This window comes from Xenopus laevis, chromosome 2L, assembly GCF_017654675.1.
Source record: "Xenopus laevis strain J_2021 chromosome 2L, Xenopus_laevis_v10.1, whole genome shotgun sequence".
Classification (NCBI taxonomy): Eukaryota; Metazoa; Chordata; class Amphibia; order Anura; family Pipidae; genus Xenopus; species Xenopus laevis.
This window is the reverse complement of record NC_054373.1, coordinates 137122806-137137755: the sequence shown is the minus strand read 5'-3', so window position 1 is coordinate 137137755 and position 14950 is coordinate 137122806. Positions and strand designations below refer to the sequence as shown.

General features: G+C 36.5%; 1 protein-coding gene across 7 annotated transcripts in view; it reads left to right on the top strand.

Annotated features, from left to right (window-relative positions):
• The window catches only part of pcdh17.L (protocadherin 17 L homeolog), a 95347-nt gene extending 89509 nt beyond the window's left edge, over positions 1-5838 (top strand). For all 7 annotated transcript variants that reach the window (XM_041582458.1, XM_041582460.1, XM_041582457.1 and 4 more), the window contains one exon: positions 2407-5838. In XM_041582458.1, coding sequence (XP_041438392.1) covers positions 2407-3068 — 662 coding nt within the window. In that variant the 3' untranslated portion in view covers positions 3069-5838. The remainder of the gene's footprint in view (positions 1-2406) is intronic.
• Positions 5839-14950: the final 9112 nt, after the last annotated feature.

The window sequence follows — 14950 nt, the reverse complement described above, 5'->3', positions numbered from 1 at the left end:
AATAATTCCAATTCAATCCAATTAATATCACTGCACATTTGCTGAGATTTATGCCCTATAGTGCCAAATGGTGTTCAGTTGCTCAGTCAAGCCAAACAAATTCCCATGTATTGACCCAATTATATCCTTTTGTGTCAGAAACATTTGGAACAGTAGAAACCTTGCAACACTGCAGTCATAAAAAAGCCAAAGCTCACTAATATATTGTGGGGTCTGAGTGCTCATGGAAAACACCTTTAGTTTCAGGAGGCTTTTAAGCAGAAGAAAGTGCTGACAAATAGGTAAAATATCACAACTGCTCGGAATACTTTACTCTACATTTCAATATTTGATAAATCTGACTATAGTCACCTTTATTGTTCAATGCGTAAATTGTAAGGGAAGAGATTGTCTTTGCTTTTTCTGTATTATATTCTTTAAAATTTGTATGAATCAGTTTAGCTGAACTGTGCTTTATTATTTCTCAGAATTTTAATTTGCTACATCCTGACATTGGAGAATCCCATTCATTACACAGGATGTATTTTGTGATTCACTGTGGCTGGTAAATCATGTGTAAAATCACAGTCAATACTTTCCTTTTTCACTGTGCACATAAAGAAAATCAAGGCAGTTTCAAAAAACATATTATAAAGTAAGTGATGTCAGGGCAACAGAAGTCACTCGGCTGCAGTTTGTATTCAGAAACAAACTAAAGGAAAGATCATTTTAGAGGAGCAACGTACACAACTGAAGATCTAGCCTAGTAACAGCAGTGTAGCATAAGACAGATTTTTTTTTTAAGTGATTATCTTGCGAATAATATGTACAAAATCACAGAAGAAAATATTCCATGAAACAGGCTTTAAAAAGAGTGCAAATAATATGGTAAAGGGCAGGGTGCAATGTACAAAAAACATGGTGACTAATACTTGTTTATTACACTTTTTATGCTGCCCTGACATCAATGAATGATTTCTATCTAAACATGTATCCAATTAAACAGCACCTGTATTCAGTTGGATTGGCCTATGCATTTTAATTGGCAAGCAGCTCTGCACAACTGCCATTGTGCTGGCTGCTAAGTACTGCTCTTAATATCGTTAGATACAGTAGGTTTAGAACATACATGAATACCATACAGTAAAGATAAGGGGGAAATGCGTCAACATTACTAAGTATGAATATATTTAACATTTTGTTTTTAAAGAGTAAGCGCTTGACCATGATCAAGTATGGTAATTGCAATTGGAAGCAATGTATGCTCTGTTTTCTTAATATAATATGTATGTGTCTTTCTTTTGCTGTTAAAGACTAGTTGATAAGTCAAAAATTATTTATTTATATATATATATATATATCCGTACAAACTGGAGTGGAGCTCACCCTTAGTCCATGACTTAGTCCACGTTGTGGACAAATTATATAACCAACAAAAAAGTCAAGACAACTACGATGTCGCATGTTTGCTGTTACATGTTGGTAAAAAAAAATTTTTTATTTGCACAAAGTTGTCTTGACTTTTTTGTTGGTTATATATATTTATTTACTTATTTTTTAAAGATTCAGGGCTATGGCAAACATATGGCAAAATAACCTAGATCAGTACAATTGCCAATGAGAAGTGTCACAAAAAGTCCCAGTCACCTATGTAACAGAAAGGTATATTGTGGAATTATCATAATCCCAGGGCTACACATGCTTTATATACTTGCATGTATTCATTTGTCAAATGCACTGGTTTGGGGGATTAGAAACTGCAGCTCAGGGGTGCTAGCCTGATGGCCTGTTGAGAGATTTGGGGGTTATCTGTAATGTTTTTATGAACTAAGTCTATGGGCCTGACCAAATGATTTCCAAAGGGACTCATAAACCCAACAAGGCTGAAATATATGTCTTACAGTATGATGTTTTTGACTAATTGCTGTTGGATTCATGTAATCCCTCATGGTAAATGGGCCCATCCAAAATGTCTGTCCCTGCTGACAGCCAAATCCCTTACATTTCAGTAGAAAATTCTCTCCCTAAGGTAGATGCTTAGCGGAAAATGGTATGGTTCCACAAATAAAAATGCCATTTACTTGTCTAATTTAAGTTTTATGTGCACTTGGCACATACAATACAGAGGTTTATTTTTTAAATATGGTACTGTATAGACAGAGGACATGTCATAATAAATCTTTTGAACTCATATTTATGAAGCTTTACCTATGATACACTTATTAATAGTAACTGTAATATTATACATTCAGTTTGAAAAACATTTTAATAATGCCAACGTTATTTTAATGCTGAACTAAGTAAGTAATACAAGTAATACACAGACTGCGCCATTTTTCTCTATGTGTATGGCATATTTAGTGTCTTTAATATGTTCTTTAAAGCAGCAGACATACACTGATTAAATGTGGTTCTTTTCTTTTCCAGAGCAAGAAGAGTGTGTAAATTGCACTGATGAATGCAGAGTCCTTGGCCATTCAGACAGGTGTTGGATGCCACAGTTCCCTGCTGGTATCCAGGTGGAAAATGCTGATTATCGCACAAATCTTTTTGTTCCTACTGCTGAAGCTCATGTTGAGACTGAGACTTATGAAACTGTGAATCCCACTGGGAAAAAGACATTTTGTACATTTGGAAAAGACAAAAGAGAGCACACCATTCTCATTGCCAATGTAAAACCATATTTAAAAGCCAAGCGTGCCCTGAGTCCTCTGCTGCAAGAGGGTCCCTCTGCATCAAGCAGCCCTACCAAGACATGTATTGAGCCTTGTGCCACAACTAAAGGACCATTAAATGGCTGTGAAATAAAATCGGGAGTCTTGGCAGACACAACCAATCAGTACCTGTCACCTAGTAAACAGACAAAAGACCTCCAATACGTTGCCTCAGATCCAATGGCTGGCGTATTTGCAGATGTGCATTCTAGAGTGAGCCGAGACTCAAGGGAAATGGACTCTGTTTTAGAGCAACTGGAGCATTCAAACCGTGACCTGGGCCGCGAGACGGTAGATGCCGAGGAAGTAGTGAGAGAAATTGACAAGCTCTTACAAGACTGTCGAGGAAGTGAACCTGTGGCTGTAAGAAAGTAGATAGCAAAGATGGGCTATTGTGTTTTTTTGCCTTTTCCAAGTAACATACAGTTACAGCACATTTGCAAGAGAGGTAAAAGTGTGATGCTGCTTATTGGCTGTAAGTGAAGAGTTAAAGTGCCCCTAAATCTTTTTCACTGATTTGTCATTTTCTCAGACAAACACTGGCTTTATTTTGACTAAATCTACAGCTGGACAAAGTCAATGAAAAAACTCTCTGTGGTTAAGTTTGACAATCTGATGCATAAGGGAAGAGGACCGAAACTCCACCTGGAATTCATCGACTTCTTCAAGTAGTTGATGCTGACTTTTTTGTCTTTTGGTGTAAAACAACCCATTGATTAACAGGGTTAACTAATTTATGTGTGGATTTTAAGCAAGCATCATTAGCTTCTAATTAAAGTCCTAACTAATTTTTCTGTAGTCCTAGCTGCACCAAACCTCACAGCCATTTGTGGAAATCATTTCTATATAGAGAACAACATTCCAAAAACATTTCAGAAAACAATGTCTGCCATTTACAGCATTTCCATGAAACATAGTTATATAGACAATTATATAGTAAGTTGTGTCCTGCACATAAGCTATTTCACTTTATGTAAAATGAAAAGTGTTGATAAATAAGAATTTTAGTGTCCCACACAAATAAATACAGATATTTACAAGTAATTCTATTTTTACCCTACGGTATAAAGTGGTTCTAAAACATTTTGGCATTTAAGGGTAAAAAAAAAATCACTCATTTTTAAACCTCAATGATATTTTCTGTTTGTTGGTTGGACACTAAAATTGCTCAGGAAGTGAAACTGTCCTATTCATTTAAGCAAATTTCACATGACCATTTCTATGTGCAAATGTGAGAAGATTTAAATGTTTACATCAAATGACATATTTTTTATGATTTATTTGCAATTTTAGTGCATATGAGCCAAATTGTTCAGTGTATAAGAGCTATATTGTGTATTTTATTAAATTAATATATAGTTGTGTTGCAAAAAAAAAACAAAAAAAAAAACGATGGGCTTATATTGTAAATGGCAAGTGTTGCCTCAGTAGCTGTCGAACTCTATGAGTTTTGTTTTTTTCTGCTTCCTTTTCCCTGTGGAGTCTGGGAAGCAGTGCCTCAGAGCAAAGTCTCTTGTTAAATGTATGGTCAACAAGCTACAGTGGTACATAATCTGTTCAAAATGTGTTTTAGTGAAGCGATAGAGCAAAGTTAGCAGGAAACAAGCCCTTCCTTCATGACGCGGTGAAATCTTCTCTTAGCCCCTGAGGAGTTCAGACACATCTTCAGTTCATGGAAATCCAGTGGGGACTACTCTGGCTCACAAGCTGTTTAATCCCTTTGTTATTTATAGTAAAACCCCCAAAAAATTTAATATATATGTGTGTATTTATGTATCTATCTATATATACATCCGTATATAGATATAATCTTTAAAGCCTTACAAACTGTTATTATCCCAAACTGGGAAACATTCTAATTACCATCCAGCAGCTCCTTATCGCAGTCTGAAATATAGTAACTTGTATTTTTTTTTGATTCCTCCTCTAAAAATTTATAGGCTCGTATTTACTAAGCTATTCCATAGGAACTTTCCAAAAAAAAAAAAAAAAAGTATGGGCCTTAAATATATTGTCTTGAAACGCAAGTTGTCTTATGGAAAAGGATCACTTAGCAAATATGTGCCATTAAAAATACTTGTTTGTATTCGTATATGTGAAGTCCTACTGTTCTGTCCGGAAACATTTGTAAAATGTTTAATTTTAATAACAGCACATTTCGTTGACTTTTTAATACATCTTTGTAAAAATTCTATACCGAAGCAGAAAGTTGCAGATTTTTATAACTTAAGAGTAGGCAGATACAGGTTTAGCTTTCCAAGACTGTACTATCACCTGTGTAGATAATAAGAACTGTAGAAACACTTCGCAATTTAAAAAACAAAAAGTTGGTTCACTTTAAATTGGGCAACACGTGTTGAGAATTTCATTACAGGCCTGTGAACTGGGATCAGCCTAACAAATGTACCGATTAAAAGTCAGATCTGTGAATAAGAGTTTTATGACTTGTCATTTAGGAAATGTCTTTTGACTGCAGTTCATTGCCAGTTGTCTAATGATCACATTATATTCTGAACTATATTTCATTTCCACGGTCCAAAAAAAAGCGCCGTAAACAAGTGACTGTATAAATGCCGCATTGCTCTACATATTTTGGACAATTTATGTATCGATATGTGTTGTCTCTGTGTTTTGCAATGTTAAGTTCATCAGGAGGATATAGCTTGATTTTGCTTGATAGCTGAAATTCCACAGTAAAACTGGATTCTTTTCATGCCTCCTCATAATTGTCTTTCATTAGGCATAAATAGTCAGTGAAAATAGTTACAGTATGTTTTTTTTTAACGCTTCATATGCTAATTGCATAGTATACAATACAACTGATTTACATACATAAGACTATACGTGGAAATCTCGGATATACAATCAATCAGCCCTTGGCTGGTTATTCAACACGAAATACTTATTAGTTACTAAAGAAAAAAATGTCATGTTTACAACTAATATTTGTATTTTTAATGCTGTATGTTTCTTTTTTTCATCTGACTGGAAACTAAAATGTGATGGTATTTTGGAAATCTTTTGTGGTGTGCTTCAAATGGGTTTAACACTGCTTTACTCAGCTATAGCAAAATGGGTACATAATTAAATAATTCTATTAACAGAGTCATACTTAAAGAATCTATTAAACGAGTTTCAACCAAAAGACAGTCAATTTTATTCACATACCTGGGTACAATTGTGTCTAAGAGGCAGTTCCATATGTTATACAGGTATGGCATCTGTTATTCATATACAGCTTATGCAGAAAGCTCCATATTTTGGGAAGGCCATTTGGGGCTCCATTTTGATAAAATAATTCAAAATGTAAAAAAAAAATCATAAATAATAAAACAGAACCTTGTACTTGAGCCTAACTATGATATAATAAATCATTACTGGAGGAACAACAATCTTATTGGGTTTATTTAATGTCTACATTATTTTTTAGTAGACAAATTATGGAGATCCAAATTACAGAAAGATCTATTATCAAGAAACCCCCAGATCCAGAGCATTCTGGATAATAGATCCCATACCTGTACTAGATCCCACCAATTGATTAAGATTTGAATGAGTAAATAATTAGCACCATGCTTAGGGTGAAAATGGTTATAGGGAGCCTAAGAGCCCTTTGCAATTCAAGACATGCAGTGTGTGTAACTCTTTCTTAAAACAGAAGTTATTCACAATCCTCATACTATACACATAGCGCTGCCTTAAAACCAAAAATGAAAGACTTTGACACTTACTAAAGGAATTAGATAGGTACATGCAAATTAATCCTTAATGTTCTTGTGGCTTGCTATGCATCCAGAACCATTGTCTTAATAGCACATACACAACCTAACAATTCAGAGCCATGTATCCAAACTTGTAGATGGTCTCTTTCAAGCTCTTTTGAACTTATCAGTGCAAGTTATTGGAACTACAGTAGCTTCTGACAAAAAATAATTACCATTTGAAAGTGAGAAATAAATGCTGTGATCTGTCAGTACTAAAGTGCTCCATTGTTTGAAATAGAGATTTAATAGACAGTTGTGTAACATCTAATACATGGACACCCTTTGTCACCCCCACACCTAGAATCAGGGGTTCCCAACCTTTTCTTTTTACCCGTGAGCAACATTCAGATGTAAAAGGAGTTGTCGAGCAACACAAGCATGAAAAATGTTCCTGGGTGTACCAGATAAGTGCTGTGATTGGCCATTAGGTTCACTTATGTGTACTGTCAGCCTACAGGAGGCTCTGTACACTTGGGGGCATATTTATCAAGGGTCGAATTTCAAATTGAAAAAACGGCGAAATTCAAATTCAAAAAGACCAACCGAAATTAAGTCAAAGTTTTTTGCGTCGAATAGGACCATTTTCCATCAAATAGGTCAATATTTGGCTGAACTCGAATCAAAGGAATAGCGCATTCGATCGAATTCGATTCAAAGTCCACAAATTGACTCCAAATAGGTTCTAGGAGGTCCCCCATAGGCTAAAACAGCAATTCGGCAGGTTTTAGATGGCGAATGGTCGAAGTCGAATTTTTAAAGAGACAGTACATGATACATTTCGATATTCTAATTTTTGATTTTTTTTCAAATTTGAATCGAATTTGGACTGTTCCCTAGTCAAAGTACACAAAAAATAGCTTGAAATTTTTTTTCATTCGAAAATTCACCTCAACCTTTGATAAATCTGCCCCTTAGTTTTTATGCAACCGAAACTTGCCTCCAAGTCTGAAATGTAAAAAATAAGCACCTGCTTTGATACCAAAGGGTTCTGAGCAAAGTGTTGCTCATAATTCATTGGTTGGGGATCACTGCCTAAGATAATGTTGGGTATGGTAGATGCTGCAATAAGTTCCTTGTCACCTGTGAGCATAAGACAGGCATATCATTCTTCATATTACAGGGCTTATTGCAACCAGCACATGAACTCACATTTATATTAAAAGTAGTGTTGTGGTGGTGGATAAAATAAATGTTAGTAAATCACTCAGCATGAAATCAAGTACTCAGGTTCTAAACTTTCACTCATGCTTGTAGGTCAATAAGGCTGTAGTATACTGAAAGCATTTGTGAATGATACCTGCCAGTACTTGCATCACAAAAGGCTGAAATTAAGTGTTTGCCTTTAGTAAAGGTTGTTTTAAACAATGTTGTTTCCCTAAGACGTGACAGGGATGAAAAGATCATGTGTGGGATTGCCTTAAGAACTTTGTTGTCCTTTCTAAAGCTAGCTATTGGTTGAATGCGTGTGTGCGTGTCCCCAAGGGGCACCAGCACTTTGTTGTAGCAGGGTTTTAAAAAGACAGTAATGCTTTGAGTCATTCCCTATCTTTTGTCAAGCTTTAGTTCTAAAAGAGAAAGCATAAACCCTTAGGCTACTGACAGGTGGGTCATTTTCTCCTCTGGAATTTCTATGCCAGCAGAAAAAACTGACCCCTTCCTATTTAAAAAGAAGGATACCAAAAATGGCCTTACACCTGCAAATGACAATACATTTCCACAGCATTTTTTTTGCATAAACAAATTATACACCCTGGCATTTCCTGGCATAGTTATTATATTTGAGCAAAGAAATCATCATCTAGACTCCAGCATCTACTCTGGATAGGGGTTGGCCCACATTTTGGGAACCACTGGCCTATAAAATATATCTACCTTGGTAGATCTTAGTCAATCTATTCAAGCCTACCATATATTCCCTCCCCTTTCAAAAACTAGTTAATAAATCTCAAAGTTAATAAATATTTTAAAAATCTTACTCACTTCAGGTTGAGCCTAAGATGTAGCTTGTAGATACTTGGAATGAACTTGTTGGTATAATGGTAACATGGAAAAGATCCACTGTTGTTCTGCTACAGAATGATGCTGTTACATTTGGTATCCCAAACCCAGAACAAACCCCAATGACCTGGACATGGCTCACTTTTCCGCCTATAACATTGCCTCAGATGCTGCCAGGACTTAGTGCTAGAGGACCAGGGAGCAAGTTCTGGGCAGACCAGGGAACCTGAACATTAATAGAAGCTAGGGAGAAAAGGAGCATTGTCAAGATCATGACAGGCAGTGGACTATACAGGATCAGGACAGGCAGCGGACTAGATAAAATCAGGGACAAGTGGGGTCAAAACAGATCAGGAACACTTGATAATAGCACCCAAGAACTATGTAAATCCCCTTAGTTTCCACCGCCACAACTTCCTTGTGCCAAAAGTGGTTGCCTAGCGACCACAGGAAGTATACATTGCAGGCATGTCAAGGAGTCTGACTGGTAAAATGGGAGAGCTGAAGGTGCTGGTGCTGGAGGGAAAATATGATGTGATTGGTGTAGCCGAAACATCACTGAATGAGTTGCATGACTGGGCTTTTAATAACAGTGGCTATACTTTCTTTTTCGGAGGGACAGAGGCAATAGAAAAGGAGGAGGCATATGTCTGTTTTTTTGGCAGGTTTTAAAAGCTTATACACAGGAGGAGGTTATGTTAGGAAATGAGGGGGCAGAAGTGTTATGGGTGGAGTTCTTCACCAATTGTAAAGAGTCCAGCAAATTGTAGGAGTGTGCAATAGACCCGCTAATGTAAGTGAGGCTAAGCTCCTGATGCAAATAAAAAAGGCTGCTAGTTTGGGTAAATTAATGATAATGGGGGATTTTAATTACCCATATATTGACAGGAGCAACAGTACTGCCAGATCAATTAATGGGAACAAGTTTATAAACTTGTTTCATGACAATTTTATGGCATAAGTTGTTGAGGAGCCAACCAGAAAAAATGCTATTGTGGATCTAGTGATCTCAAATAATCCAGAACTTATAGAAAATGTGCAAGTCATTGAACCCCTGGGTAATAGTGACCATAATGTTATATCATTAAGGGGCAGATTTACATAGGTTCAAATATCGAGGGTTAATTAACCCTCGATATTCAACTGCCGAATGTAAATCCTTCAACTTCGGATATCGAAGTCGAAGGATTTACTGCAAATAGTTAGATTGAACGATCGAACGAAAAATCATTCACGTTTAAATCCTTTGAAATCATTCGATTTCAATCCATCGATCGAACGTTTTTTCTTCGACCAAAAAATTGTTAGAAAGCCTATGGCAGGGGTCAGCAACCTTTACTATCAAAAGAGCCATTTTGTCCCCTCTTCCACTAAAGAAATATAGTCTGGTGCCGCAAAGCATAACATAGCTTATAAACTTTCAACCCTTTTTTAATTTTAACTGTTACAACAACAGAATACAACAAACAAAAGTGCAGTGTGCATGTGTAGGCCTACTTTGAAATAAATTAAAGTGTGGGACCGCAGTAAGGACCACGAGGAATCATCTTGCTGTGGCTCGGTCTTGCCTGTCACTCCTGGGACGTCTATACAGCCCTCGCACCTGCTGGTGGCTTCCTGAGTATGCGACTGCGGTAAGCTAACCGTTGGCTTACCGCGGACGCACACTCAAGAAGCTGCCAGCAGGTGCGAGGGCTGTATAGAAGTCCCAGGAGTGACAGGCAAGACTGAGCTGCAGCAAGCAGGATGAAGAGCCTCCAGAGCCTACCCCTGGCCTATGGGGACCTTCCCCATAGGCTAACATTGCACCTCGGTAAGGTTTTAGGTGGTGAAGTAGGGGGTCAAAGTTTTTTTTAAAGAGACAGTACTTCGATCATCGAATGGTCAAATATTCGAACGATTTTTAGTTTGAATCGTTCTAATGGAAGTCGAAGTCAGCTGAAACCCAGAACAGAAATGGTTGTCATTTAAAATTATATTAAATCATTGCTGTTCTCAATTTATTCCCTTAAGAAGTAAATGTAGAAGCTCTAAGAATCACCCTATGTGGCTTAATATAGAAGTAAAGAAGTTAATAGGAAAGAAGAGAAAGACATTTAAAAATTACAAGTCTGTTAGGCCAGAAGCTGCAGTTAATGAATATAAACACTATAATAAATGTTGTAAAACAACAATCCGGAAGGCAAAAAAAGGAAATGAAGAGTGCATTGCGGCGGAAGCTAAGACTAACCCTAAAAAGTTTTTTAAATATATTAATAGTAAAAAGATGCAGGTTGAGAGTGTTGCTCCATTAAATAATGGTACCAGTATGGTTGTAACAGATACAGAAAAGGCAAATGTGCTAAATCAGTTATTTTCTTTAGTGTATACAATAGAGGAGTCTGAGTTCCCAGGTTCACTTTATAACTGCACTGATGGCTCAGCTCAATCTAGTCAGTGGCTGACTCAGGATATGATCCATAAAGCTTAAATAAAAATTAATGTAAACAAGGCTCCAGGGCCTGATGGCATACACCACAGGGTTCTAAGAGAGCTTAGTTAATTTTTAGACCAGCCCCTTTTTCTGATTTTCTCAGATTCGCTTTCATCTGGTACGGTACCTATGGATTGCAGAAAAGCTGATGATATTCCAATATTTAAAAAGGGATTACAATCTCAGCCTGGCAATTATAGGCCAGTAAATTTGACATCTTCGGTGAACAAATTATTTTAATGCCTGTTAAGGGATCACATTCAAAATGAGCAGCAATCAGCATGGCTATATAAAGGATAGGTCGTCAAACAAATTTGATTGCTTTTTATGATGAGGTAAGTAAGATGCTGGGCAGTGGGGGGGCAGTAGATGTGATCTTTTTGGATTTTGCCAAAGCGTTTGATACCGTGCCCCACAAATGACTGCTTTCTAAACTGAGGTCTGTTGGGCTTAATGAAGTTCGCACATGGATAGGAAACAGACTACAGGATCGGGTACCGAGGGTGGTTGTTAATGGTACATTCTCTACATTCTCTAAAGTTCTTAGTGGGGTCCCTCAGGGCTCGTTATTGGGTCCACTTTTATTTAACTGGTTCATTAATGACTTAGGGGAGGGTATTGTAAGTAATGTATCAGTGTTTGCAGATGACACAAAATTATCCAGCCCAATAAATTCCATCCCGGATGTGGCATCCTTGCAACATGATCTTGACAAACGGGCAATATGGGCAGCTAAGTGGCAAATGAGATTCAATATTGATAAACGTATAATCATGCACCTGGGATGTAAAAATATACACTTATACCCTTAATGGGACTGCACTAGGCAAATCCATAACGGAAATTGACCTTGGAGTCCATGTAGATGATAAACTTGGCTGTAGAAAGTAATGCCAGTCGGCAGCATCAAGGACAAATATGGTATTGAGCTGTATTAAAAGGGGCATAGAGTCACAGGCTCTTCCACTTTATAGAGCACTGGTAAGGCCCCATCTAGAATATGCCGTCCAGTTTTGGTCTCCATCACTCAAACAGGACATTATTGTATTAGAGAGGGTACAGAGAAGGGCAACTAAGCTGGTAAAAGGTATGGAAAATCTTAGCTATGAGGAAAGACTGGCCAAGTTGGAGAAGAGGCATTTAAGGGGTGATATGATAACTATGTATGAATATATATAAGGAGATCATATAATAATCTCTCTAATGCTTTATTTACCAGTAGCTCTTTCCAGATGACACAAGGTCACCCATTCTGTGTATATATATATATATATATATATATATATATAATCTTAATAAAAGATCCGCACTCCATTATGTGCAAAATTCAAAGTTCTTTTATTGTGTACATAAATCCTGATTGATGTACAAAATAAAAGAACTTTGAATTTTACACATAATGGAGTGCGAATCTTTTCATTAAGATTATATGCATTGCTAGTGAAGAGAGCTTAATTGTCCCCTGTATGAGGATGTAGCTTCATTTTATCAGTTCGCTTAGCTGGCGAAGGAAACTCTGACGAAAGAAACTCTGGCGAAATAGGTAACGTAATAGAAAATTCGCACTTTAGTGAATTTGTGGAGTGACTATTGTTCCCTTGAGCACAAAAATGCACTTGGTGAAAGAGTGAAAAATTGTGTCAGTGATGGTCTCTTTCGCTGTGGATGGTATTTCTGGTGAATTTTCACTAGCGACGTTCACTTCGCTCTTTAGTAAATCAGCCCCTTCATAGGAATGAAGACATTCTCTACCACCACAGGATGCCCAGGTGGTTTGGAAGGGCCCTTATATATTAGTAGTTTTACATATTTAGCTTTCAAGCATAGCGTCTTCTTGGAAATATAATGTTACAGAAATGAAAATAATAAATCATATCCATATCTCTATACAAAGAGGTAATGCAGTTGACAGATAATGTAACATAAAAAAAGGCATCAAAATATTTTAATAATGCCCTGTAGGTGAGCAACAGGGTCATCTGGATTTTTTCCTGGTCAGCTGACCCTACTTCTAAAATCATACACACAATCCACATAACAAAGAAATACTTAAAGACAAACATTAAAAAGAACACTGTAGCAAATTCTTCCTTCTGATGAGCTCTTATAGTCCTCAGTTTGTACTATATGCCATGCTTTGTGTGTTGAGAAGTAAAGAACACTACAAATGATTGTCTCTTTATACTCATGCAAGGATAGTCACATTGGATACAGCATATGGTTTGTCACTTGAGAAAATACAAGGTTACTATTAGGGATGAGCGAATTTAACCAGTTTAGTTTTGCCAAAAATTTGTCGCCGTGAAATGTAGGTGACGCCCATTAAAGTCTATGGGTGTCAAAAAATGTTTAAACGCGCGGCAAATTTTTTTTGACGTGCATCTTTTTTTTTTGACCAAGAAGCCATACAGATCTATGGGTGTCATTTCCACGGCGAAACAAGGCGAAAAAATGTGCCCATCCCTAGTTACTATTATAAATAATTGTGGTTCTTTTGGAACATTTTCTTTTTCTAATCATACATTATTTATAACAATTATAGTGGGTCCAGACCATTTGGGTAAAGAATATACAGTATAACACTCCTTGTCTTTTTTTGCAATCAGTTTTACCTTGTGTCGGTATTACATACTGTATGGATACTTGTAATAAAAACGTTTAGAACAAATTAATATTTAAAATTTTGATATATCATGACAAAAAACATTCAATTTAAGAAAGTTAAAAAAAAGTAAGAGCTCTTCTATCTTTTCATGAGCCTAGTTTCTTTGCACGTACTGTATATACTTTACCTGCCATTAATTAAACACAGTAAAGGCTCTCCTAGCCTTAGTAACACCTACACCATTTGTGCCCAAGTTTTAACATTGCTTGGATAAAGCTTGGACCTTAGGTCAAAAATGTAAAAAAATTATTTGTGATTTGGTATATAAAATGTTTTGTTACTTTAACAAACCCATACATACCATGATAGCACTAGGGATGGGCGAATTTGACCCGTTTTGTTTCACCAAAAATTTGCCGCCGGCGAAATGTCGCAGATGCCCATTAAAGTCTATGGGCGTCAAAAAAATTTTTTGGTTGTCATTTTTTCGGCGAAACAAGGCGAAAAAATTCGCCCATCCCTAGCTAGCACCTATGTACTGTATATTTGCTCTTGGTGCCCGTGTGCCCCGTAATCACAGACCTCCTACTTCATGATGTCCTGGCACTAGTTACATTTTGTACCATAACTGAACTGCCATGGTCCTTCTGTTGGGCTCATTGTGCACCTCACAATTTTATGGCTGCATTATCTTGCGAGAAAATTAGAAGTTGCAGTTATGCTGAATTTCCTATTAAAACATTGTATTATAGGTAGAAATAATAGTGACTGTAAAAATGCATTTTTTCCTCATTACTAAATGAGTTCTATTGTCCTGGTTGCTTGGGGGATAGAGGATTACCTCTGGGATCAATGTCACTAAATTTCTTAAGGAAAAACAATATCAGCTCTTATTACATACAGTATATACCTGAGAGCTATACTTTAAATATTAGAAGGTGATTATATTACACAATTGCTAAAAATAATCATACTATCTAGTACATAATACACTATTTCCTCCAGCAATATTCACACTCATGCTGATTAATATCGAATTTTCAGTAAATCACTTTTTGACATTCTTTAGACTCGTATTTCTTTCTCAAATATTTTTGCTTATTGATTTTACAGTACCTTTTTTTTCAAACACCAATTTAATTTTCTTACTGCAAAAAGGCAGTTTCACAATTGCTTTCCTTAAAGAGCAGCATAGACATTTACCTAACAAAGGCTTGCTTATAGATGCGTATGATCCCAGATTCATAGTTAAGGTTTATTAGTCATTAAGTATTCATAAACACAAATTTTCTCCAGGTTTTGCTGCAAAAAAACAGCCATAGATTCTTATGTATTGTGTGCTAAAAAAATTAACTGAAAAAAGTTACAGAGAGAAGTCAACTGACTTCAATGCAATTCAAAAATTTCAGTTGTTTTG